General features: G+C 35.6%; 1 protein-coding gene across 5 annotated transcripts in view; it reads left to right on the top strand.

The window, feature by feature from the left end:
• The window catches only part of LOC106088343 (glycogenin-1), a 47,252-nt gene that overhangs the window by 9,458 nt on the left and 13,454 nt on the right, over positions 1-24,340 (top strand). The window contains exons 1-4 of one of the 5 annotated variants that reach the window (XM_013253815.2): positions 6,162-6,239; positions 14,113-14,423; positions 14,486-14,956; positions 23,471-24,310. The exons of 2 other annotated variants lie outside the window; for them this stretch is intronic. In XM_013253815.2, the coding sequence (XP_013109269.2) occupies positions 14,244-14,423; positions 14,486-14,956; positions 23,471-24,310 (1,491 nt within the window). In that variant the 5' untranslated portion in view covers positions 6,162-6,239; positions 14,113-14,243. Of the gene's footprint in view, positions 1-6,161; positions 6,240-14,112; positions 14,424-14,485; positions 14,957-23,470; positions 24,311-24,340 lie in introns of those variants that run through there. 2 more of the 5 variants (XM_013253816.2, XM_059368904.1) reach the window with 2 other exon arrangements.

The raw sequence follows: 24,340 nt of genomic DNA, 5'->3' as shown, positions 1-24,340 counted from the left end.
TACGTAAAGAAGTTCATTGTGAAGTGTTGCTTCGACAAGTAAAGTAAACGAAAGATAAAATTTAAAGAAGAAGAAGAAGTTCTTTAAGACTAGGTGCCCACACAGATTTTGTATCGCTTTAAAACTCCAATCGCAGCCAATACTGGTTTTTAAGTTGTTAATGATTTTCTTCTTTTATAGTTTGAACATAAATTGGGTAAAGGAATTTGAGGAGAAAAAAACTCCTGCTTTTGGGTTGTTCTTATCTTGTAGAAGTCGTGTTGTAATATTGGAGGCTAAATATGCATTGGAGGCTAAATATGGAGGCCACCGTAGCGCAGAGGTTAGCATGTCCGCCCATGACGCTGAACGCCTGGGTTCGAATCCTGGCGAGACCATCAGAAAAAATTTTCGTCAGTGGTTTTCCCCTCCTAATGCTGGCAACATTTGTGAAGTACTATGCCATGTAAAACTTCTCTCCAAAGAGGTGTTGCACTGCGGCACGCCGTTCGGACTCGGCTATAGAAAGGAGGCCCCTTATCATTGAGCTTAAACTTGAATCGGACTTCACTCATTGATATGTCAGAAGTTTGCTCCTGTTCCTTAGTTGAATGTGGCCAACATTTTCAATTTGCAATACGTCGGTTGTGATTGTAAATGGGCCAAATCGGTCATTGTTTTGATATAGCTGCCATATAAACAGATCTTGCGTCTTGACTTCTTGAGCCTCTAGAGGGCGCAATTCTCATTCGATTTGACTGAAATTTTGCACGTAGTGTTTTGGTGTCACTTTCAACAACTGCGCTAAGTATAATTCAAATCGTTTCATAATCTGGTATAGCTGTCATATAAACCCATCTTGGATCTTGACTTCTTGAGCCAATAGAGCTCGCAATTCTCATCCGATTTGAATGAAATTTTGCACGTAGTGTTTTGGTATCACTTCCAACAACTGTGTTAAGTATGATTCAAATCGGTTCATAGTCTGGTATAGCTGTCATATAAACCCATCTTGGATCTTGACTTCTTGAGCCAATAGAGCGGGCAATTCTCATCCGATTTAGCTGAGATTTTGCATGAGGTGTTTTGTTATGACTTCCAATAACTGTGCTAAGTATGGCGCATATCGGTTCATAACCTGATATAGCTGCTATATAAACCGATCTGGGATCTTGACTTCTTGAGCCTCTAGAGGGCGCAATTTTCATCCAATTTGCAAGAAATTTTGTACAACGTGTTCTCTCATGACCTTCAACATACGTGTCTAATATGGTCTGAATCGATACAGCTTGATACAGTTTGATACAGCTCCCATATAAACCGATCTCCCGATTTTGCTTCTTGAGCCCCAATTTTTTTCCGAATGAACTGAAATATTACAGAATGACTTCTACAATGTTCAGCATTCATTTAAGTATGGCGCAAATCGGTACATAACCTGATTTAACTGCCATATAAACCGATATGGTGTAGCTCGTAAGAAGTACCGCGCTTGTTGAGTGTTTTGTTTGGTGTCCTATTTTGGTGTCCTATGATGGAAGGCATCATGCTTTTCTTCAGATGAATAATCTGAGATTAATTGGAGTTCAACTGGTAGTATCTTTTTTGAGAGACAAAGACACTTCTGTTTTAGCCTGAGCTAAGGCCAGGTCCTTTAAGGCAGCAACGTGATGGCTGTGGTTTAGATCCAACTGGCGGTTAGAACTTAGCTTGGCGTGGAGTTGGATTTTCAGTCGGCTGCTTTGATCCATTGATCGGAAGGAGTTTTAGATACTATTCCGCTTCTTGCCAAAGAAGGGAACTCATTCAAATAAGTGGGATCGATCGATTGATTGGTAATCATTTGTAGGTTACTACATATGGAGACGTTTCTCGCAGGTTTGGGCCGTGATGATAGGAATCTGGTAGTCATAACAAGTTCGGTCCCTCTGTATCTGTAGATATATTTTCATTATATTTGACACAGCCATTCATAGAACGTGTCAAATGCGATCCATGGTGGAGGGTATATAAGATTCGGTCCAGCCCATCTTAGGGCGCCTTTACTTGTCTTTTTTTATTTTCTGGCCAGAATTCGAACCTTTCCAGGCAGGCATGGCTTCTTTTCATTTTATCAGTAAAATACCTGAAGTTAACGGACTTTATTCATCTTTCATTCATCTTAATCTTACTAATGTCTCTCATTCTTTGTCTCTTCTTTGGCATGCTAGGTACGAGTGTTATTTCTTTCCCAAATATGTGGACTCGAGTTAAGAAATACGATCTAAAACACTTACTGGTCTATGGTCACGGTAACGGGCTGAAAAGGCAAGTTGCCACTGTGCTTGCATTCTCCCTCGGTCTTACTGTCAGGTCGGAAATGAAGTGGCATCTCAAGTACTCTGAGTTAATTTCCATGAGGTTTCGTACATATATACAAGAGTCGGTGGCCACAGCATTTTTCATGCAGCTAATAGTTATCAATCGGCTGAAGGAGTGCTTTCCTCGAACAGTTTGGTCTGTCGATATCCATCTACTGCATATTGGCTCCACGGCTTCTTTAGCCTCATTCCGTTGTATGCCGTTTTGGTGGAGGAAAGGATGAAGATAGAGCAGGAAATGAATCTGCATTTTTTCATATACCAGCTAATAGTGCCCAGGTGATCATTACTCATCATAAACTTAAAACAAAACTTGATAATCACAAAAAAAACCAAAATTTGATGTTGATTTTTTTTCTTTTTGTCAGTGTATTTGTATTGGGTATAGAAAATTTTATTGTTTTCTTCCAAGAATTATGTGCGTACTTCAAATTTTCTTTTTGTGTCATTGCCAATATTTTTGAAGCGAAAAATCTGTTGTTCATAAATCCCACCACAACCAATAGGAATGCAAAATGTACAAACTAATCTTCTACAATGTTTCTTTGCATCATTCACACATACACACACACACACTCTCATTCACATAATAAGAACAAAAACAGTTGGACATAATGCAGATAAATGCAGCAAACTGTAGGCGTTGAGGATAATATTTTCAAATGTTTAGCCGCAAATTCTAAACATTTTCTTTTTCTATTGTCTTTTGTGTTTATTTTTAAATACAAGATTTCGTTGTGATCCATAAATTTTATCTCCATGACACACATGCCTGCCAAATGTCTTGATGTGGCAAGGCGACAGTGTATGGTAATGCTGTGAGTTTTGAGATTGAGTCAAAGAGAGTTAAGGCAAAGAGCATGGCTCATGACTGAAGATAGAGAGAGCGAGAGAGAGAGAGAGACAGAGTACTTAACATTGAACTTGACTTCTTTTGGTGTGAAGAGCAGCTTTATGAACTGTTCAATACTCATAGGGTTGCCAAGCTTGGGTTTTTAAAATACAAATAAAAAAAAAATTGTTTAAAATATTGACGATATATGGGAAATATTTTTTGGGGGTTTTATATCTTTTTTTGATTTATTTAAGACTAATTTCGATTCTCAAAACTTAATTAAGATTTGAAATAGGTTTATTTGACACTTCTATAAAGAAAATCTACCAAATATATCTATTTCAAATCTACATTAAGTTTTGTGAATAGGGTCGGAAATATATATTTTTAATGCTTAAAATTTTAAAATAATAAGTGTGGATCCTCATTCAAAATTGTATTTATTTTTGTTTTCAGACAATATCTTGGTCTATTTTTTTTACCCCGGTATTCACAAAACTTAATGCAGCTTGGAAGTAGGTTTATTTGACAGTTCTATAAAGCAAATCTGTCAACTAAACCTACTTTAAACCTGCATTAAGTTATGTGATTATGAGCATTAAGACTTCCGAATTAGTGCAACATTCTACCAAATTAACTTTTTATGTTTATTATTTCAAATAAAAAAAAAACATTAAAACCCCTAATTATAATAAAATGTCAAACGAACATTTTATTTGCCATTTGTTTTCTATTTAATAATAAAAAACATCTTTTTTATTGCTTCACATAGCCTTTAAAATTTAATCTTGGTGTTCTTTACATCCCACAATAAATTCTTGATATTTATTTCTTAATGCGTTTTGCTTGTCATCAAAACAATTTTTACTTCAATGTTTTTTTGTTGAAAATTTCATCATATTGCTCAAGGCCAGAGATCTAGTCATAACTTTTGGAGATGATATGACAAACTAAAATGCAGACTTTTTGGCAGTAAATGCTGCTGAAAAATAATGAAAAAAAAATTGTTTCTATTTATATTTTTTTGTGAAATTATAATTTATTTGCCTAGTCTGTTGACAAGCAGTTTATGCGTTGGTGGACAGATCTTTTGGAAATTGAAAAAAATGTTCTGTCACTTGGGGAAATTTTGCGTTTTAGACTTTTTTTTTAAAAGAAACTTTTTTATAAGGTATATGAGCTTGACAACAAATGAGAACAGAAATGTTGTTATTCCATAAGAAACTGTCAAACGAAAACTTGTCGTTGAAATTTGAGTTTCTTATGTCCCTTTTGGACGGCACATCATGATTGTACTCAACGTGTGTATGTGTTGATTACAGCTTTTGCCAAAAACGGTACATCGATTTTTTTCTTCTCTTTGATTTCATTTAATTTTTCATACTTTTCATTTTATTGCACCGAACGTGTTTTTCAATTAATGATTACACATTTCTTTGTAAACTGTACCCGATAAATGCCATTCGTCGAAAAAAATCAAATGATTTTGATTTTACAGCCATGACTGATGGTTATGTGCACATGTGACACATACACCTTTATTTTCACCAATACTATTACAATGACCATGCATCAGATGTGCCATGTAAACGGTCCATTAGAAAATGTCATTGCCTACTTTTCTAAACAATATTCCCAATTGTCTTTTAGTTTCTTTGTTGCCAGAAGGTACAGTAATACCATTCTTTGTTCTTTGCTTTTTGTTTGAAATGTCAAAAAAAACGACAGCTGTCAACATAGAGATGTCAGCAACAATTTTCACCAGTACATGACCACACACACACACACATATTTTGAATTATTTTTTTAGTTGAAGTTAATAAATAAATCGGTCAACAAACCAAAAAGTCGAACGATAAATATTGCTAATTGCACTGTTTGTCATCTAACACCTGTTTGTCATTTTGTTATATGTGGAAAAGTAATGCTTTTAGTTCTTTTTTTCGAAGCTTAACATATTTCCCAATAATATTAGATTTCGATTATTTCAAACATTTTATATATTAGAAAAAAAGATTTATACAAAAATGTCCAAACACAAAATAAAATCATTTCTCTTTAAAAAAAGTTCTTTAAGTTCAAAAGAAAATTTATGTCAAAAAAAGTTGCATATATTTATTTAGAAATGAAGAAAATCAGACACAAAATCTGTTTGTCGCACACACACACAGCCACTCACCCTCATACCACCCACTTAAAGAGATTAAGTGTTAATATTAGGTTAAATACCTTTTGGTTTTTCTAAGTTTTTCTGCTTCTTCTTCCAAGTTATTTTCATGCCAACGAACATCTGCCGTTTTGCGTATTAGCCTTATATCCTGAAATACATACTATGTATGTATTGTAGATGTAGAAGCACATTTATTATAAGCATCATTAAAAATATATTCTCAAAAAGTTATAAAAAAAGAATTGTTGTGAAATTTTCTAAAAAGTTTTCACTGCATGAGATCTTTGTATTTTGATGGTTTGGTGTGAAATTCATCCAAAAAAGAAAAAAAAAAGATAAATTCGTTTTTGTTTTTCCTTCTGGTAAGTTCGAAAACAATCAAACACTCATCCACAGTATTTTAGTTAATGAAATTTTTTTTATTTTAGGTAAGACAAATTTCTAAAAAAACAATGATTAAAAAATCATTATACATACATTTAAACATTCATAGGCACACCCACTGCACCACAAAATCGAAACTGAAACAAAGAAAATTCGTCGCATAAGCACCAAACAAAAAAAAAAGAAAATCTTAACTCCCACGCATGCATTAAAGGCCAAATCACAAAAAGAACCATTCAAAATTGTTTCTAAAATGTCTAAAGTACATTTTGTAACGGTAAACAGCTGTTATGTAGATAATGACATGCTCTCATATACACTTGTATCGACCTTGTCTGCCACATGCACTGCTTTAACCACAAAGCCGATAACAAAGTGAATTGAATGTGATTGTAAAGGCGGCGGCGGCGGCTGTTATCGGCCTTATTACTGACTTGCTCAATACAACACCAACAATTCTCACCAAACGACCACCAGACCTTCATCTCCTTCCCGCCCTTCCCGAAAAAAGGTAGCTAATTTATGTTTTATATTAAATTTATTTTATTCTATTTCCCTTTTATTGACTTCTAATTACAATGTTTGACTTTAATTTGCTTTTTTTTTTTGTTTACTTCTTAATCAAAATTTTACTTTTAGATTTTTTCTTTCTAATTTTGTTTCTAATCCCTTTTATGTTTGTTCATTTCATGATTGGTAAATAAAACAAAACAAAATATAAGAGAAAAAAATCTCAGAACTGAATGTTGTGCACTCATCTAATTCTCAACACTAATTGAATGTAATCTCAGCACAATCTACAAATCATTTATACCTATTTAAAAAAAAAAATCTTTAAATGCTATTGTAAATATTCTTTGTTGACAACAATTATAGAAAAAAAACAATAAAAACATATGATTTTCCCAATTAAATCAAATTAATATTTCAATGGTTTTACTCATTATTAATCAAGCGCTTTACCAACAACAACCTTATCTTAAGAACTTGTGCTATTATATTTCGCCCAGAAACATTTACATTACTTTGTAGTAAGCATAATTAACAATTAACAAACACTATACGATTAACCTATAGACTTACCAACTGTATATAGTTTGCATATAAACGTCATCATTAATTTCTAGCATATAAGAATACATAAAAATATGCTCTCACAGCCAGCAAAGAGTATTCGAGAGATTGAATCAAAGAGACTCAGGGAAATAGTATTTGACATATTGTCACTTACTAGCCGCTACAGTCTGATATGAGAAATAACTCGCTGCACACTGAGTCATATGAAAGCGTCTCGCTGTAACTTCTTTGTTTGAAGCAAAATGTACCCGAATACCTGGATTGTTCAACGTACACTTTTTGAAATCTGAATCAATCTCTAATTTTTCATTCACTTACCTCCTTGTCTTGTTATCTGTTTGACTCTGTTCTCAATTGTCTCATGCAAATTGCAAATTTTGCCCATTCCACTAAGAAACAGGGGCAAACTTCTCACATATCAATGAGTGCATTCCGATTCAAGTTTAAGCTCAATGATAAGGGGCCACCTTTTTATAGCCGAGTCCGAACGGCGTGCCACAGTGCAACACCTCTTTGGAGAGAAGTTTTACATGGCATAGTACCTCACAAATGTTGCCAGAATTAGGAGGGGAAAATCAACGCTGAAAATTTTTTCTTATGGTCTCGCCAGGATTCGAACCCAGGCATTCAACCTGGAGGCCTCCTAAATTGTCTCATACAATGAGGTATTTTTAAACGAGGAGTTATGTTCTTGAAATACTCTATAGCCGGTATTGTGTCTTGAACGCAGAAATGAACTATCTTGTGCAGGACTTTGATGGCCATTGGTTATGTAAAAGCGCCAATAACTCATATTATCCCTATCTGCAATCTGTGGACTAAGGTTGTCTGTCAAATAAGCTTCTCGTAGTAAAGATGAACACCACACAGATCGGAGCTCACAGTCCAGCCTGCATGGTGCTTATAGTTATCCATTACCGGCATGTCCGTCTCTTTGCTTGTCAAAACCACGATAGTGTTCGAAGCTTCTACTTTTGCCCGTCTGGGCTGTTATTCAGCATTTGAAGTTAACTTATGAGCACCAACATCCAATTGGGAAAAACCAGTTTGGCTGAGCGTTAATATGTGAAGCCCTCAGACAACGTGGTATCTAGACTGAATCGATATAGGATCTACAGAATTCGCCTTCCCGACAGAAAAGAATGGGAAGGGATTCTTCTGTTTGAAAGCAGGGGACTGTGGTCTGCACTGATGACTTCAAGATCGAGACGGGAATGGGAATGAATGAATCTGCTCCAATGCAATTTTTATCGGCAATGCACTTATCTACTCACAGTCGGACGAGTGAATGGGGTTTCAGGCAGAGATTTGTGCTATATCCGCTCTTGAGATTTGGTTAAGAAATCTAGTACCCTGAAAACTCAGGATTTGCGTGGACAGTATGAAGACTTCATGGCCTTAAGTTGAAGGAAGGTTTTGCGAAGTGTATGGCAGCATGGATGCCACAGTAGCGCAGAGGGTAGTATGTCCGCATATGACGCTGAACGGCGGGATTATCAGAAAAAAAATTCTGCGGTGTTTGGTAGTCATGTAAAATCGTTTCCCCAAAGAGGAGTCACACTGCGGCACGCCGTTCGGACCCGGCTATAAAAAGGAGGCCCCTAATCATTGAGCTCAAACTTGAATCGGACAGCACCTATTGATATGTGAGAAGTTTTCGCCTGTTCCTTAAGGGACTGTTCATGGGAAAATTTGCATCTGAATTGTATGGTGGAAACTCTAAATAAACTCCAAGACTCAGGACAACTAACGTTCCCGGACATCATAATAATCTGGTAAATAAGAAGGCAACCGAATATGCTAGAATGTATTCGTCATCCGGTTGTCAGTCTTAATCGGTGTCATTTGGCGAACTACTGAATTTAGTAGACTGGACATTCCAGTGTTGAGGTGATGGTTAGGTGGTTAGTATATACATGGCTGTTGGATTGCCAGAGTTCACTGGACTACCATCTTCTGGCGGGCAGAGAGCTTTGCTTGTTTTTGGCAAGAAGTCACTGAATACTATAACCGGCCACTATGGGAAAGGGCCAATGAGGCCATAAACTATAAACTGGACATAAACTATATTTGCTCTAAATTTCACGACATTTATGGATCTCATGAGGGCCAGTCTTAAAATAGTTGTGTTAACGCTTGGACATATAGTCCCCAACATGACGGCGAAGTGTATCAATCTTACCATACCTATGATTAACATAGGTGAATTTTTCGCCCCTCGGATGTTCTCTTAGTTGATTTATATCTATTGCAAAAAATGCGGTTTGTCTCAGGCTTTGATACGCCTAGCATTTTGCCCTCTATCCACATCCTAGTGATGCAAAAATCTTCTGTAGAAAGCTGGTCTCTCTTAACTTTGTTACCAAATCAAACTATCTTAAATTTCTGTCAAGAAACATATTGTTCATAAATATATTTCAAAAAAGAAAAATATCTGAAATGCCTAGCGACTTGCCAGGAAATTCAGGAGTTACATATCGTACAAAGTAGTTTCAAGAGTGTTTCCTTGAAAATGGCATGTATTTCGTTTAGTTTGGTATTTTTAGTAAACAACGAGCGATGTTTTAACAGGTAATGCCATCGTACGTTGTAATTTAAGGAGCACCCACTCCAGGTTATAAATAAGTTGGGTCGGTAATACAGTTCAAGTTTAAATTAAGTTGGGTTGACGATACTGTTGTAGGGAAGATAACTATTCTTTCATATTTTACATCATTTCATTACAGATGCCAATTATAAATAGTTTTGATGTAAAAACTTAAGCATTTTTCGACGAAATCTTTATAGAATATATCAAAAATAAAAATGTCAATGATTATATATAAAATGGCATAAAAGTTGCTAATAGTCATTCGGCAACCCTTTAAAAAATTGTTTATGGTTTGAGCGAAAAGTATTTTCATTTTTGTGCCAAATTTTTCAAAAAGAACAACGTGTTAATGGATTTCTATGTCAGTTTGAAATATATACGATACACATATACAAGATAAAATTATTAATATTGATTTGCTGGAAATCTTATAAATCTTTTTTATGCTATACATATGAAGCTATTTATAGATGTATAGGCAATATTTGTTGCTGGTATAAGCATCATTTTGTTAAAGATTATCACATTTAAAAATTTGAAATATTGTGGAATCTTTTTATTTCTTAAGTTCGGTACAATGTTCGCCAGAGAAATCCGATTTTTAAAAAGGAAATCAACAAATTGACCATAGCACCGGCCTTCATGATATTAAAAAAAACTTTGGAAACAAATAGACCAATTCTCTTATATGAATTCTTTTGTACACAAAAATTACTTTCCATCCCATTTCTACGAAGTCCGGAGCATTGAATGCGATATTTTAGTAAAGACATCACAAAGTCTTTCCAGCCATTTAGAATAACTAAATATAGTATTATCCTCCAAGTGATGGATGGTCTGCGTCTGTTCTTCAGTGGATTGGTCGATCTAATGTGAGGGAGAAGCCTTAAAGGGATACCAAAGACCAAATAACTGCGAAGAATTTTATATGCCATTTGATCTGGAAGTGGTGGAGTGGCTCCGCCAGGGTCCACTAGTCGATTAGCTTTGGTTCGCACAGGCTTCTGCTTAAGTTGTCTGGTTAAAGTAGTTGAAGACGAGACCGATCCCATCACATCCTGGCATGCCTGCTATTTTCCTAGGCCATCGACCTTTCCGGTAAAAAAAATCCATTCGAAAAGAAGGAAAATCCACCGGAGAATCGCTCTCAAGTTTATTGAGAGGCTTGAGCTAAGCTACCCTAAAATCCCACACGCATGAATAACAAGCAATTCTTTAAATCCCAACTCCACTCTTGGGAGGCTAAGTAACTCAACTGGAATTTTTGAGTGAGGGTGATGAGAACCGGAGAAACACAGTGTTAGTGCTAATCTTTGGCTGCCGCAAATAACCCAACGAGTCTAAAGAAGATCCATCGCATGACTTGAACAAAGTGAGCCTAAAAGTGTTAAGGAGCAATGGGTTGGTGAATCAGGGGAGGTTTCAGCAGCTGTTGCTTACGATTGGCCGTAGGAAATATCCCTAAAGTCTGGCAAATCTCTGAAAGGAGAAGAGGACGACTCCGTGATGGGATCCTTCAAGACCTATGGGAGTGGGCCATTTGGTTGGATTAGACTTAAGGTGGATGCTAGTGGCACGGAGGAAATTCAGAAAGTGATCCGAAAGCAGCAGCTGGGCAAGCGTCTTAGAAGAAATTGTCCACACCCCAAGTGTCTCAACTAGCCGCCATGCATAAAGAAACTCATCATGACAAGACCAAAGGAATTTCGGATGGACTTCTGTCGAACGCAGAATGAGTGGCTAATGCAACAGTGGTGGAAAATCTGAGACCATTCAAAAGCCGCTAGGGCGACTCGAAAGATCCTTCTGATCTCTGATGGAGTTGACGTTGTTCTTATCCAGGAGCCATGGGAATGTGGGGGCGTCGTGGGTGGATTAAACATTTCTTGGTAACAATTACTTAAACGATAGAAACGATATACCTACGAAAGGGCTATTGACAATCGTTGAGAGTATGTTCCACTCGTCATCCATTGGCTGTATACTGCATTGTTCAGACCTGTAAGGCTATATGGTATTATGGTCTGGTGAACAACGCTTCAAAATTCCAACTACTGTTCATAATTAAGACACATTACAAGATTGGCTTATCTGTGCTTTAAAACCATACTGAGAACGAAACCAACTGACACACAGTATTTAATGTTGCCCGGAATGCCTCTGGATTAACTGCTATGAGGCTAGGGCAGTTTCTTGTTTGGTACAGCAACGGCTATCTTTGTTGAATGTTCGATATCTCAGACATTGTGGACTTCACACTGTTATATAGCCGATTTTTTGCAGGTTAGCATGCGAAAATGTTTTTCGCATCTGGCGAGTGCTTCCCTCGTCATATGCCAGGCTCGATAGGTATCAACTGTACCTAAAACTCAAGGTGAACGCCATATTTTATTATTCCTGTGGTCTATCTGTTTTTTCTATTCCTGTGGTCTATCTTTTTTCTGCGCAAAATTTGTCCGGCTATCACCCCCAACTCAAGAATGACATCAAAGCCGCACTGGGAACCATACAAACTAAAGAATGAAGAAGAACTGAAGAATTTTATACAATCTGTAATCCCTCTGGATTAACTGCCACCACTGTTATGAGGCTAGGGCTTTTTTTCTGTTTGATCCACAACCGGTTATCCGATATCTTTGGCATTGTGGACTCCACGTTGTTAAATAGCCGATTGTTTGCAGGTCAGCATGCGAAAATGCGTTTCGCATCTGGCGAGTGCTTCCCTCGTCATACCTAAAACTCTAAATCACCCCAGAGGATTAGTTTCACCTCGGAATCACTTTTGCATTACTTTAAGGCGAACCCCATATCTTCATTTATCAACTTTTCCGCAACCTCCAGGTTTATCTTCTTCCTGCGTAAAATTTGTCCGGCTATCACCATCTACCAGTTCTTCTTATATTCCATCTTCTTCTGGACAATTGTCCCAGGTGAAACGTAAAAATAGCTGCATTCAGATATCTGCGTTTCTTGACCCAGCCTCGCAGTGGAAATTAATGTTGTCTGCGTTCGGACCTCCGCCTTTCCCCGTTTCTTCCTGTGCAGAACTTTTGGCCGTATCTCGACGCCGCATTCATTCTTCAGCATACTTTGGACTGTTGTTCCGGGTGAAACGTTCCAATCATTGCTTCCAGTTCTTCGTGCCTCGTAACCCAGCGCTCTCAGTGGGTCAGGTAATAGTTCAGATCGCAATGCCTCCTATGTATTTATATTCGTATATGGAGAATAACACGTCGCTTCTACTTGTATCACGATGCTGAGCTTGGCTCGCTCTCAACTCCTTCGGAATCACTAAACTTATGACGAGGGCTGCTGGTTCTGGTACTGCCCGTGGGATGATATAACCCTTAGCGCCTTCGTTCTTTGTATCGAGAGTAGGGATTGCGCTTGGGATCTCGTATGCAATGTGTGGCCTCATAAAGTAAGGTGCTATTACACTTCGCCACTAAGGGTCTTCGCCTGCTCGGGAGTGGCCCAACTATGTTTGCCATCAGACGAGCATCGTATCTAGTCAGATTCCTAGATATTTGACTGATCTCTTGATTATAAATTCGGGACACGGCTTTACTGAATTCAAAAACCGCCCTTGATTGTGGCAGTTCTCCTAACGAGATGACTGAATATTAAAAATCTTAGCTGTACCGGGGACGAGCCACAAGATTTTCCCAGGCAATTGTAGAGCAGACGAGTTTGCAGGACTAGGAACTACCTTAGCACTTACCACTGCCGTTTTGGTAAGAGATGACAGTTGGTAGCCAATTAATGATTGTAAACAAGACTACTTCACCCAAACAAAATTTGAAAAGGTCCATCATTCTACTAGTCTATTTAAGTCTATTTTTTTAACTACAAACAAGGTCTTAGTTATGGTAGATCGTAGTATGTTTGAAAGGGACATTGTAAAATAAAGGTTGCAAATTATGATTTCTGCAGAAGCTCTAATGACTTCAAGAAAGGAAAAAGTATCAAACATTTGCTGAGGGTATATTCCACTCTGGCAACCAGAAGAAGCTTTCTTCGAAGACTTGTCTTAATGAGCGGATATGAACATCAGCCAGTTTGATCCTTAACATGATTTGCTTAAATCTTAATATTGTATCAACTCTGAACAAACAACAAGCAAACAACCCTGCACAAAATCGTTGTGGGAGAAGTCTAATGGGACGTTTACATTTAAAGATATATCATACAATATTAAATTCTTCTTTAATACTTCACTTGGCGTTGAAAGCTTTTGGAATATAATATTTTAATAAAAATATCGTTGAATTTAAGCGATCCAACGCTAAAGAAGATTTGTGTTAGCCAGAATTTCCTTAAAATTAATGATACTTAAGTTTATAAAATATTATTTAATGAGTTGAAAACTTCATATTCAACAATGAAATAGAATGAGCGAATGATTTGCGTAATATTCTACAATATAATCCAACCAAGCAGTACATATTATTCAACAAATTTATTGTTATGGCCAGGGCCATAAATTTCATTAACATGCTTTAAAAAAAATTTCAGCCAATCCTCGGTATTTGTTAATATTGCCCAGAATAATTTGCAAGATGATTAAATAATAATGCTATAAGAAATAACAAGCAGCTGCATGGGAAGCTAAAGCGCCAAATTTATAAATTTAACAATAATCCCTACAATGCTTTATTTTGAAATATTTTCTCTTAAATAAATTAATAAACAATGTTTTCTTCCATTATCTTTTCAGAATTTGCTTGGGTAACTTTAACCACAAATGATACCTATTCATTGGGTGCCTTAGTGCTGGCCCATTCTCTAAGAAGGGCGGGTACCGTACATCAATTGGCCGTTCTGGTAACACCCGGTGTTTCAGAGTCAATGCGCGCAAAGCTTAAAGACGTGTACAATGTTGTACAAGAGGTCAATGTAATGGATTCACAAGACTCAGCTAATTTGGCTCTGTTGTCCCGTCCAGAATTGGGTGTGACCTTTACGAAATTACACTGTTGGCGTTTGGTGCAGTTTGAGAAGTGTGTCTTCTTGGATGCAGATACATTGGTGAGATACCTTAAAATGAACATTTCCTCTTCATGTAGTAACTAATCTTTGTTCTTCTTTAGATCTTACAAAATTGTGATGAATTATTTGAGCGTGAAGAGTTCTCAGCCGCCCCCGATGTCAGCTGGCCTGATTGTTTCAATTCGGGTGTTTTTGTTTACAAACCCAGCCAGGCCACATTCGATAAGATCGTTGAGTTTGCAGTTAAATATGGTAGTTTTGATGGTGGCGACCAAGGTCTACTCAATCAATACTTTGCCGATTGGGCCACCAGTGATATTAGAAAACGTTTACCGTTCCTTTACAATGTTACTGCCTATGCCTCGTACTGCTATTTGCCCGCCTTCAAACAGTTCAGAGATAAGATTAAGATTTTGCATTTTGCTGGTAAAATGAAACCCTGGTTGATCCATTTCAATTCACAGTCCAGAGTTGCCAGTGTGCCCAGTGATTACAGTCATGCCAATGATTTGATACAACTCTGGTGGAATATCTTCTTTGATCATGTACATGGTCAATTGACTACAAATATGGTAAGTGTTGTAAAGAGTAAAAAATTTTTATTTTTTTTTTGTTTATTAAAAATTGATTTATTTTTTTTGGATTGGGTTTAATTTTTCTTATTTTTACCCATCACCATAGGATGCGGAGCTATATAAATGCATTGAAATATTCATCTCTGACCTTAAGTATATACACATGTATCGAAATACTTTATGGTCGAAAAAATCTAGAATGATTAGGCCATGATCCAATGTCTGTCTGTCCGTTGTCATCCCTCTGCAGTCTTTAAAGATAAAGATATCGCCCTTGAAACGTGTTATAGTTGTTTTGTTGGCCGTAATTTAATTAACTGCCAAAACCGCTAACATCTTCCTACTCGATTCGTTTGCCAAATCATCTAAATCAGCTGATTTTATAATAAACAGCTGATTGTGATGACTTACTTAGCGAATGGGTTGGCAATTTGTTATAGGTTCTGGCGCAAGACCTATCTCTCGATTAGACTTCTTGAGGTAAATTTTCATTCGATTTGGATGACATTTGAAGTATAAAGTTGTATTACATCCTAAAGCAGTGCCGAATATTATATAAATCATTCTCTGATACAACGTTTTCTTCATCCGATTTCTTCGAAATTTGAGACGGCCCACTAATGTCCAATTCTTAACAATTAATCTTTCAGGGAAGGCTCAGGGAGCTCAGGGAAGGCTTTTTTTCATACACTTATCTGAAAGCAATTTTCTTACATGACTTTAGGTCATGTAAGGCTCATGTTCAACAGATTCTAGTCAGTGAAAGTGGCTCCTCCAATATTTTGATATATAGCCGTCAATGTAAACTAACATTTTGACATGGCATCAACATAAGCTTCGCTGTCCATGGTGGTGGATGATCAAATTGCGGTCCAACCGATATTATTGATTTTCTATTTGTTATATTTTGGTTAATTTTTGTTATTAATTTTATTTGAATTGAAATTTGAGTTAAATAAGGAAATAAATTCCAATTCCATTTTCATTATCACCCCAAAAAATGTAAGCTTCGTTGCAAAAATTTCGTAAATAACTTAAAATGACTGTAACTCCTTAAATTGTCAATTCTAGTTCATTTAATACGGACTTGAATGAAAAGCTTTTCCACTTCAATCATGCTTTGGAAGTGAAAAAGTATTTAATTCGCGCTTTAACACTTACCAAAAGTTTTTGTTTCATATAATTAAAGTGAAATTTTTTTCTTCTCCGTTTTTTAAAATTCCGTTTCAAAGCTTTTATAGGTTCCTCCACTTGAACACTACATCGCAGGCTTGGTCTTGCTATGCGCGTGAGTCGTACTTTTGTACAAGTACTACCCTCAATTATCGTCTTTCAAATAGGTCTACAAATTTTTTTCTCTCGAACCCTGAAATAGGTTGTGCCTTAAAGCTTTTCCAAGAGTATGGATTTCCTTTGCAGTATCTTACCCTGTATTTCGCCCTCATGCATGGGTCCCTTAAGAGTGTGCATGCCAACGATCAGTCTATTGAGTTGCGCCATTACCCCAGTGCCATGGGGCGGATTAATATCCACACCCTATTTTCAACCTAACCATACCTAATTCTCCTGTTATTTTTTCATTTTAGACATCGACATTCAAAATTTCTCTTTCCGCTCGATATTTTCTTCGCAGACTTGGTCTTACCTACCACGTATGTTATTTTCTATCAGATTGGTCCGCAGAATTTTCTCTCAAACATTGATGAAAAGTTCCCATTCTTCACTATCATCTATTGATCTCAACTTCCGTGGTGCCTGATGAGTTAGGGCAGTCACAACTTCTGAGGAGCTCGACGAAATCCATTTGTTTCGGAAGATTGGTCTTAGTTTTGTTCCTGCGTCATGGGTGTGTTGGGCATTTGATATTATTGCCTGTAAGGAACGTATCTTGTCGGTATTACTATGCAAAATGTAGTGGTTCTCAGTCCAAAAATAAACCCTTGTGCATTGTTTCCGTAGGTTGTATTGCATATCAATTCTCTGTCGTAGGTTACCGGCCGGTTTCTCGTAGAAAAAATAAGGAAAGTAGTGTCGAGGGGGTAAACCTCCTGTTAGCAAATATGATTTTATCGCAATATTACGCAGCAATCATAAAAAAGTGTTCGCATACTCAAATTTGCACAAATTGTTATTGAATGTCGTTCGTTCGCAAGTTCGAGATAGCGTGAGAGTGAAAAAAAAAAAAAATTGGGAGAGTTTTGTAAATGAAAGGTAGCAAATTTCTGCTGGGGGGGGGTTTTCCCCAGTAGAAATTTCTTATTTTGGGAGCCACCGTGGTGCATAGGTTAGAATGTCCGTCTATGGCATCCAAACGCACACGTTTAAATCCTGCCGGCGAGAACACTCTTAAACTTTTTTTCATTAGCGGTTATCCCCTCACCAAATGCTGGCAAAATTTGTGAGTATTTCAGCCATGTTCAACTTCTCAACAAAGAGGTGTCACTCTTTAGTGACAAGCCGTCCGTACTAGGCATAAAGCAGGAGGTCCCCTTATCATTGAGCTTATATTTGAATCGGGCAGCAGTCAATTGATATTGTGAGAAGTTAGTTTCCCTGGGATTTGTTCCGTAATGGGATGTTTGGGAAACACTCAACCACATTAAAGAAATTTCTTACTCTCCTCCAAATTTTTACTGGAAAATTATTACTGCAAAAGTACGCGAGCACACCTAATATTACGCAGCAATCGGTAAACAAATAAACTGATTAGCTGACATATTACTAACTGCTAGTTAGTTACTAACCAACCGGCACCCATCTGCCGGCAATGGTTTATCAATAGCGTGAGCATATATTCAGAAAAACATATTTCGTTAACAAGAAGAATATCGAGACAAAAAATTCTAACTAGGCAATGAGAAACCGGTAATGAGGAAAATAAAAACAAACATTGGCGTCAATTGTATCAAATGTCTGCCGAAATGATTCTTATACGGCCCATTGCTTTATTTTTTATCGACATCAAACGTTTTCAGTGTGTTCTTATCTCTTGTTAAGGATAAGAAGTTCTTTCCCCGATTATCTTATGTCATTAGGAAATCAGTTTAATTCACAGTTGATTAATAGGGATAATAATGTTAGGGCAGCATTACCGACTCTATCTACACTCTAACTTGTATTTATTATTGAAGGTAACGGTTCAACAACTGACAAAGTCGGCAAAACAAATATACATGGGCGGCATTGCCGACTATCTTCAATTTCCTTGCTTGCCAGTATCGTTGCTTTCTTCTGTTGAATCGTAGTTCTCCTTTATTTTTATCGGTAGCGACTTGCTGTCGAACTTCAAACTCTTTCGATGGCTTTTTATCTATTTATTTGGTTAAAAGATCTTGCGTAGATGTTTAAATAACATTGGGAAATAAGTTTTATAAACAGTTGTTATGCAGACGGTAAGACGGTTATAATACATGGGCGGCATTGCCGACTCTCGCTGACTCTATTGCGATTAGCGTAACGGTACCACAACTGACAAAGTTGGCAATACCATTATATATGTACAACATTGCCGACTTTCTCGCTCTCGTATTTGCCGTTATTGTTTACGATATTATCCAACTCGATGGCTTGACATTGCTGCTTTATATAAAGGGCGTTGTTTCGTTTTGTGCGTTGAACAGTTATTTAGTATACGATCGTGAACTATATACAAATGCAAATTTGCCCATGGACATTCCATTAAGGAAAAATGGATTCAACTGACAATGTCGGCAATGCCAGTATGTGAGCGCTATTGCCGACTATTTCTTATTCTCTTTGCAATTATTATTAACGATAAAAAACCCTTAAGTTTTTGCTTGTCTTGGCACTCAACGAAATGAAATTCGTGATTTTACCCAAAATTTTCTCCTTTGATATTTTTTAAAGATTTAAGTTTGGTTTGATTTATTTTGATCTTGATTTTTAAAGCGGCTAACAAAGGTCTGCCTTGTTACAAAAAAATTTTCATTTGTGCTGGATAATTTATTTCTACGTTGTTATCGTTTTTTAAATCTTTTGGTTTCATATATTGGTACCAATGGAAGTTGATTATATATAAATCTCTTTTGTCTTGCTATTACATATTTCTTCCTCATTATCCTTCTACAAAATCAAATACCTTATCTCAGCATGCACTTCTTCAGGAATCAAAATCCATGGATCATTTATGTGATCATACCAATGAACAATCGAATAATGAACACAGTGAGGTAAGATTCTTAAAACTAAAGTGTGATACTTTTTCTCTATGAACATCTGTAATGGAAATTTTTGCACCTCAAAGTGTCAGCACTTTTTTCAGTTTCTTGGTAATTTTTACACATTTTTTTTAGTTTTTTTCTGCTTGAATGATCCCATTACGTCGTTCTAGTTTTGTTTCCTTTTCATCAACAAGTTAACTTTGAAATTTGTTTGTAGAAGAGAGCCAAAGTAATTAAAAATTTATATTTTTAACAACAAATTTCAATTTTTTTTGTTTACATCCAAACATTTTACTGTACACAGTGTGTGCGTTTCTTTCTTTTTTATGCCACACCCTTATGTATATCCATTGACGCATTGAAGAACTTGGATGAGCAGGGTGATCATCTATTTCTTGGGTGCACACACATTTTTTTAGGTTTTTTTTTGTTTTCGCTACTCTAGGCATATTTTCAGTTTTCGTTCTTTTTTGTTGTATCTGCTTATTTAGAAAATTAGCTCACTTTGGCCATGGGCCAACTTCGGAAAATACATGTTGGCTAAATATCATTTCTCAGAATAAAGTAGAAGAACAGCAAAAACAACAACAATTTTAAATATCACATCAAAGGATGGCAACATAGCAACGCCACGCCACACGCCCCATTGCTTATTTTGGGTTGATAATAAGATATCGAAAGATTCTACAGATGCCAGAATGTATGTCTTTGTTGCTTGTACATATGTGCATATTTATTTTATGGATTTTTAAATATATTTGGAATCAAAATGAGAGGTAATAATTTGGAAAACATTGGGAAACATTTGAGAAATTGGGAACAAAGCAGGAGATCTATTTCATAACTGAATGATTTAAAGGTGTAAAGTTCAAACTATTATCGAAAAACCGTGGGTCAAGATCTCTATGTGTATGAAATTCAGTATATTCCTTGAATCCCAGGAATGCACAGTTTTTTGCAAATACTATACGGTATTGTGTTGATCGAAATTAATCGACCTGATTTTTCATAAATTTTCTTATGCTTTAAGCAATTATGGCTATTTTTGAAAGTTTATCGATTTTCCTAGAAAGAATTAATAATAATAACCAAATTTATGGAAATGCAAATTTGCCTTTAAGGTTGCATTTAGGAATAGGTGAGAGGTTTGCCCATGTGTAACAAAATGTATTGATTATCGAAAGTTTACCGAAAAACTAAAATTTTAAAAATCGAAAATTTTTCGAGACCCAAAAATTTATCGATAACCGAAAATTTTTTGATATCCAAAAAATTGACGAACATATTTCTATAGTCCACAGTTTTTTGATAGTTGAAAATTTATCGAAAATCGAACATTTATAGATAATTTACAATTTTCGGACAATTTAAAATTAATTAAAACTTATCGATAGTCAAAAAAGTTATCGATAGTAAAGAATTTATCTATAGTCGAAAATTTATCTATAGTTGCCAATTTTTCGAAATTAGGCCATACCATAATTGTCACGGGATAGTTATGTGCACCACACAAGCTGGAACTTTGAGGTCCGATCTGTGTGGTGTTCTTTGCTGTCACGAAAAGCTTAGCTGCGAGGTACCGAGCGCGTCCACAGGCTGCGGATAGCGGAATGCTTCATACGGAGTAGCTGCAACGGCAGTCGCGGACAGTTCGCGGTATCGAGCGGAGAATCTCAGTTAGAGGTCGGTTGGCATCGGCTCTTGCACAAATACCGAGTGCCTATGATGCGTGATATGACAAGGCGAATTATTGACATTAAATAACCAATAACCACTCTGTTCCCGCGGCGATCGGTCCTTTGGAAAGGAACGAGCTTTCTCACCTACAGGAGCTTGACGAGGATCGCCAACTCCACATGAAAATGTGGTTACAACAATAACAACAACAATCGTAATTATTAGACTTTGTAAAACGATAACAAAATTTATCGGTAATATATATATATATATATATATTGTGTTGACAGAAGTTAATCGATTTGATTTTTCATAATTTTTCTTATCCCAAAAGCAATTATGACAATTTTTTAAAAGTTTATCGATTGTCTTATTGAAAGAATTATTAACAATAACAAAATTTATGCAAATGTAATTTGTCCTATGAACATTCCATTTAAAAACAGGAAAGATTATAAAAAATTATCAAAAATCGAAAATTTATCGAAAATTTTTGAAAACCGAAAATTTATCGATTCGCAGAAAATTATCGAAAATTTTATGATACTCAACAGTTTTTAATTGTTGAAAATTTAACGATAATCGAACATTTATCGATAATTGACAATTTTATCGAAGAGTATTCGATAGTCAAAAGTTTTTTTTGGTAGTGGAAAATTTATCGAAAGTCGAACATTTATCGATAATTGACAATTTTCCGGTTATCCAAAATTTATTAACATTTATCGATAATTGAAAATTTTTCGGAATTTGGCCATACCGTAATTGTTAGACCTTTTAAACCGATAACAACATTTATCGGTAAAGTATATCACGCTATTTGAGTCCATACCATACGGTATTGTGTTGACAGAAATTAATAGATCTAATTTTTCATAATATTTTTATGCCAAATGCAACAATAGCAGTTTTCTGAAAGTTTATAGATTTTTTTAGTGAAAGAATTAATAACAATAACAAAATTGGTTCAAATGCAAATTTAACCATGACCGTCCCATTAAGAAACAGGTGATTAGTTTGCCCCTTTTTAACAAAATGTGTAAATTATCGAAAGTTTACCGAAAATCAAAAGTTTTAAAAATCAAAAATTTATCGAAATTTTCGAAACCCGACAATTTATCGATTCGCCAAAAATGATCGAAAATTGTATGATCCTCAACAGTTTTTAATTGTTGAAAATTTAACGATAATCGAACATTTATCGATAATTGACAATTTTACGGTATTCGAAAATATATCAAAATTTATCGATGATTGTAAATTTTTCGAAATTTGGCCCTACCGTAATTGTTAGACTTTTTAAAGCGATAACAACATTTATCGGTAATGTATACCACGCTAAACGACGTCCATATCATACGGTATTGTGTTGACAGAAATTAATCGATCTAATTTTTCATAGTTTTTATGCCAATTTTTGAAAGTTTATCGATTTTCTTGCCCCTGAATAATAAAATTTGTAGATTATCGAAAATCAAAAATTTTAAAAATCGAAAATTTATCAAAAATTTTCGAAACCCCAAATATTATAGATAACAAAAAATTTATCGATTCTCAAAAAATTATCGAAAATTCTTCGATAGTCAAAAATTTAGTGATATTTGTAAATTTGTCGATAATCGAACGATAATTTAAAAAATTATCGATAATCAAAAATGTATCGATAAGCAAAAATGTATCGATAATAAAAAATTTATCGATAATCAAAAATTTATCGATAATTGAAAATTTTGAGAAATTTGGCCATGCCATAACTGTTATACTTTTTAAAACAATCTTATGTTAAAAACTTATACCTGTCGTATTAGAGCTGGCAAACTATCGATAAAAGCAACATTCGTTATTTCTAATAATAAATATTGATAGTATTGATACTATCGTTAATTACCCATCACCTATATTTCAAACGAAAAAGAGAAGTAAAAATCACGGGATCGATTATTATAATCAGTTTTACGGCACATCATGATCGTACTCATCGTGTGTACGTGTTGATTACAGCTTTTTCCAGTACCGGAAAATATTTCCTTTGAATTTTTAATTTCGAAACTTTTCGTCTCTTTTTATAACTTTAGACGGAATGACGTGTAATGCTTACACATTTCTGTGTATACGGTAATCGATAAACACCAATCATCAAAAAAAATTAAATGATTTTGCTAATTCAGCCATGATCGATGGTTGTGTGTACATGTGACCCATACACCCTTATTTTCACCAATACTGTTACAATGTCCACTGATCATGAAGTGCCATGTAATGTTCCAATTAAACACCTTAAGCAATGATATAATTATCGATAACAATTATTTGTTGTCCATTAACATTTTTTGAATTTTTCTTTTAATGCTTAAAAGAATAATCCTAGGATTTTATTTTCGAAAAAAACTTATCGTTTTTTCAATTATTGATATTTCCCATCATTAATTTATCGATTTTGAAAGCTTTGGGACTACTTTAATCTTCGATATGATAAAACAAAAATTCTTTTTTCCCTTCTTCGATTTTTATACTTTTCTCTCTCTCCGACGTTTCTTGCTACCAATAGCATACCAACTATCGTTTGACTAATTTATCGTATCTTTCTATCTATCACTCTTCTATCACATCATAATCACAAAAACCTAAAACAAATTTATGTTGATCATGAAAGAGGTATTACTGTCCTACTATAATGCCATGGAAAAGTAACTATGACTATATTAGAATGCAACAACAACAAGAGCTTGAACAAAAACATAGTGAATATCATCACAATGATAATCATAACGATAATGATAACAACAACAGCAACTATAATCAACATAAAGAATATGTTGATGAGTTTTATGAAAATCAAGAAATAAAATTTCATGATCCTTGGGAAGATTACTATAGAAAATTGGAAGAGGAAGCCGAAATGCAACGTATCAAAGCCGAAGAGGAGGCACGAAGACATTTTGAGTGGCAACAGCAACAAGAACAACAACAACAACACCAACAACATCATATGGGAGAGTACAATCAAAATTATGAAGAAACGCCGAGAGAAGAACAGTGGCAAGGTCATCAACAACAACAGGCAGAGGATTATGGCAATAGCGAAAGTCATTATCAGCAGCCAGAAGATCAAAACATCCATACTTTTACACAAGAACATGAACACATTTCAGATCACAGCCATCATTGGAGAGAAGATTATCACAGTGAAGAAGTAGAACATCAACATCAATCATACGATCATCATGATCCACCCGAACACTATGCACATGAAACATATCAGGAATCCCATATTCCTAGTCCAACCTACAATGAAGATTGTAAGTGTAGCTCTAACATAGAGGCTGAACAATTGACACATGTTTTAAGTAACTATGACAGTTCAGAGTTAAATCTCAGAGACCAAGATATCGAGAGGGCAACAGACATTAGCCAAGAGCCAGCCATGACATCTCGATTAACGGCTGATCAGGTGACAATTTCAGATGATGAAGAGACAGAGGAGGGTGAAGAGGTAACATGAAAACCCTAAGTCAAAGTATAC

The sequence above is a fragment of the Stomoxys calcitrans genome, chromosome 5, assembly GCF_963082655.1.
Source record: "Stomoxys calcitrans chromosome 5, idStoCalc2.1, whole genome shotgun sequence".
NCBI lineage: Eukaryota > Metazoa > Arthropoda > Insecta > Diptera > Muscidae > Stomoxys > Stomoxys calcitrans.
This window is presented reverse-complemented; position numbering and strand designations above follow the sequence as displayed.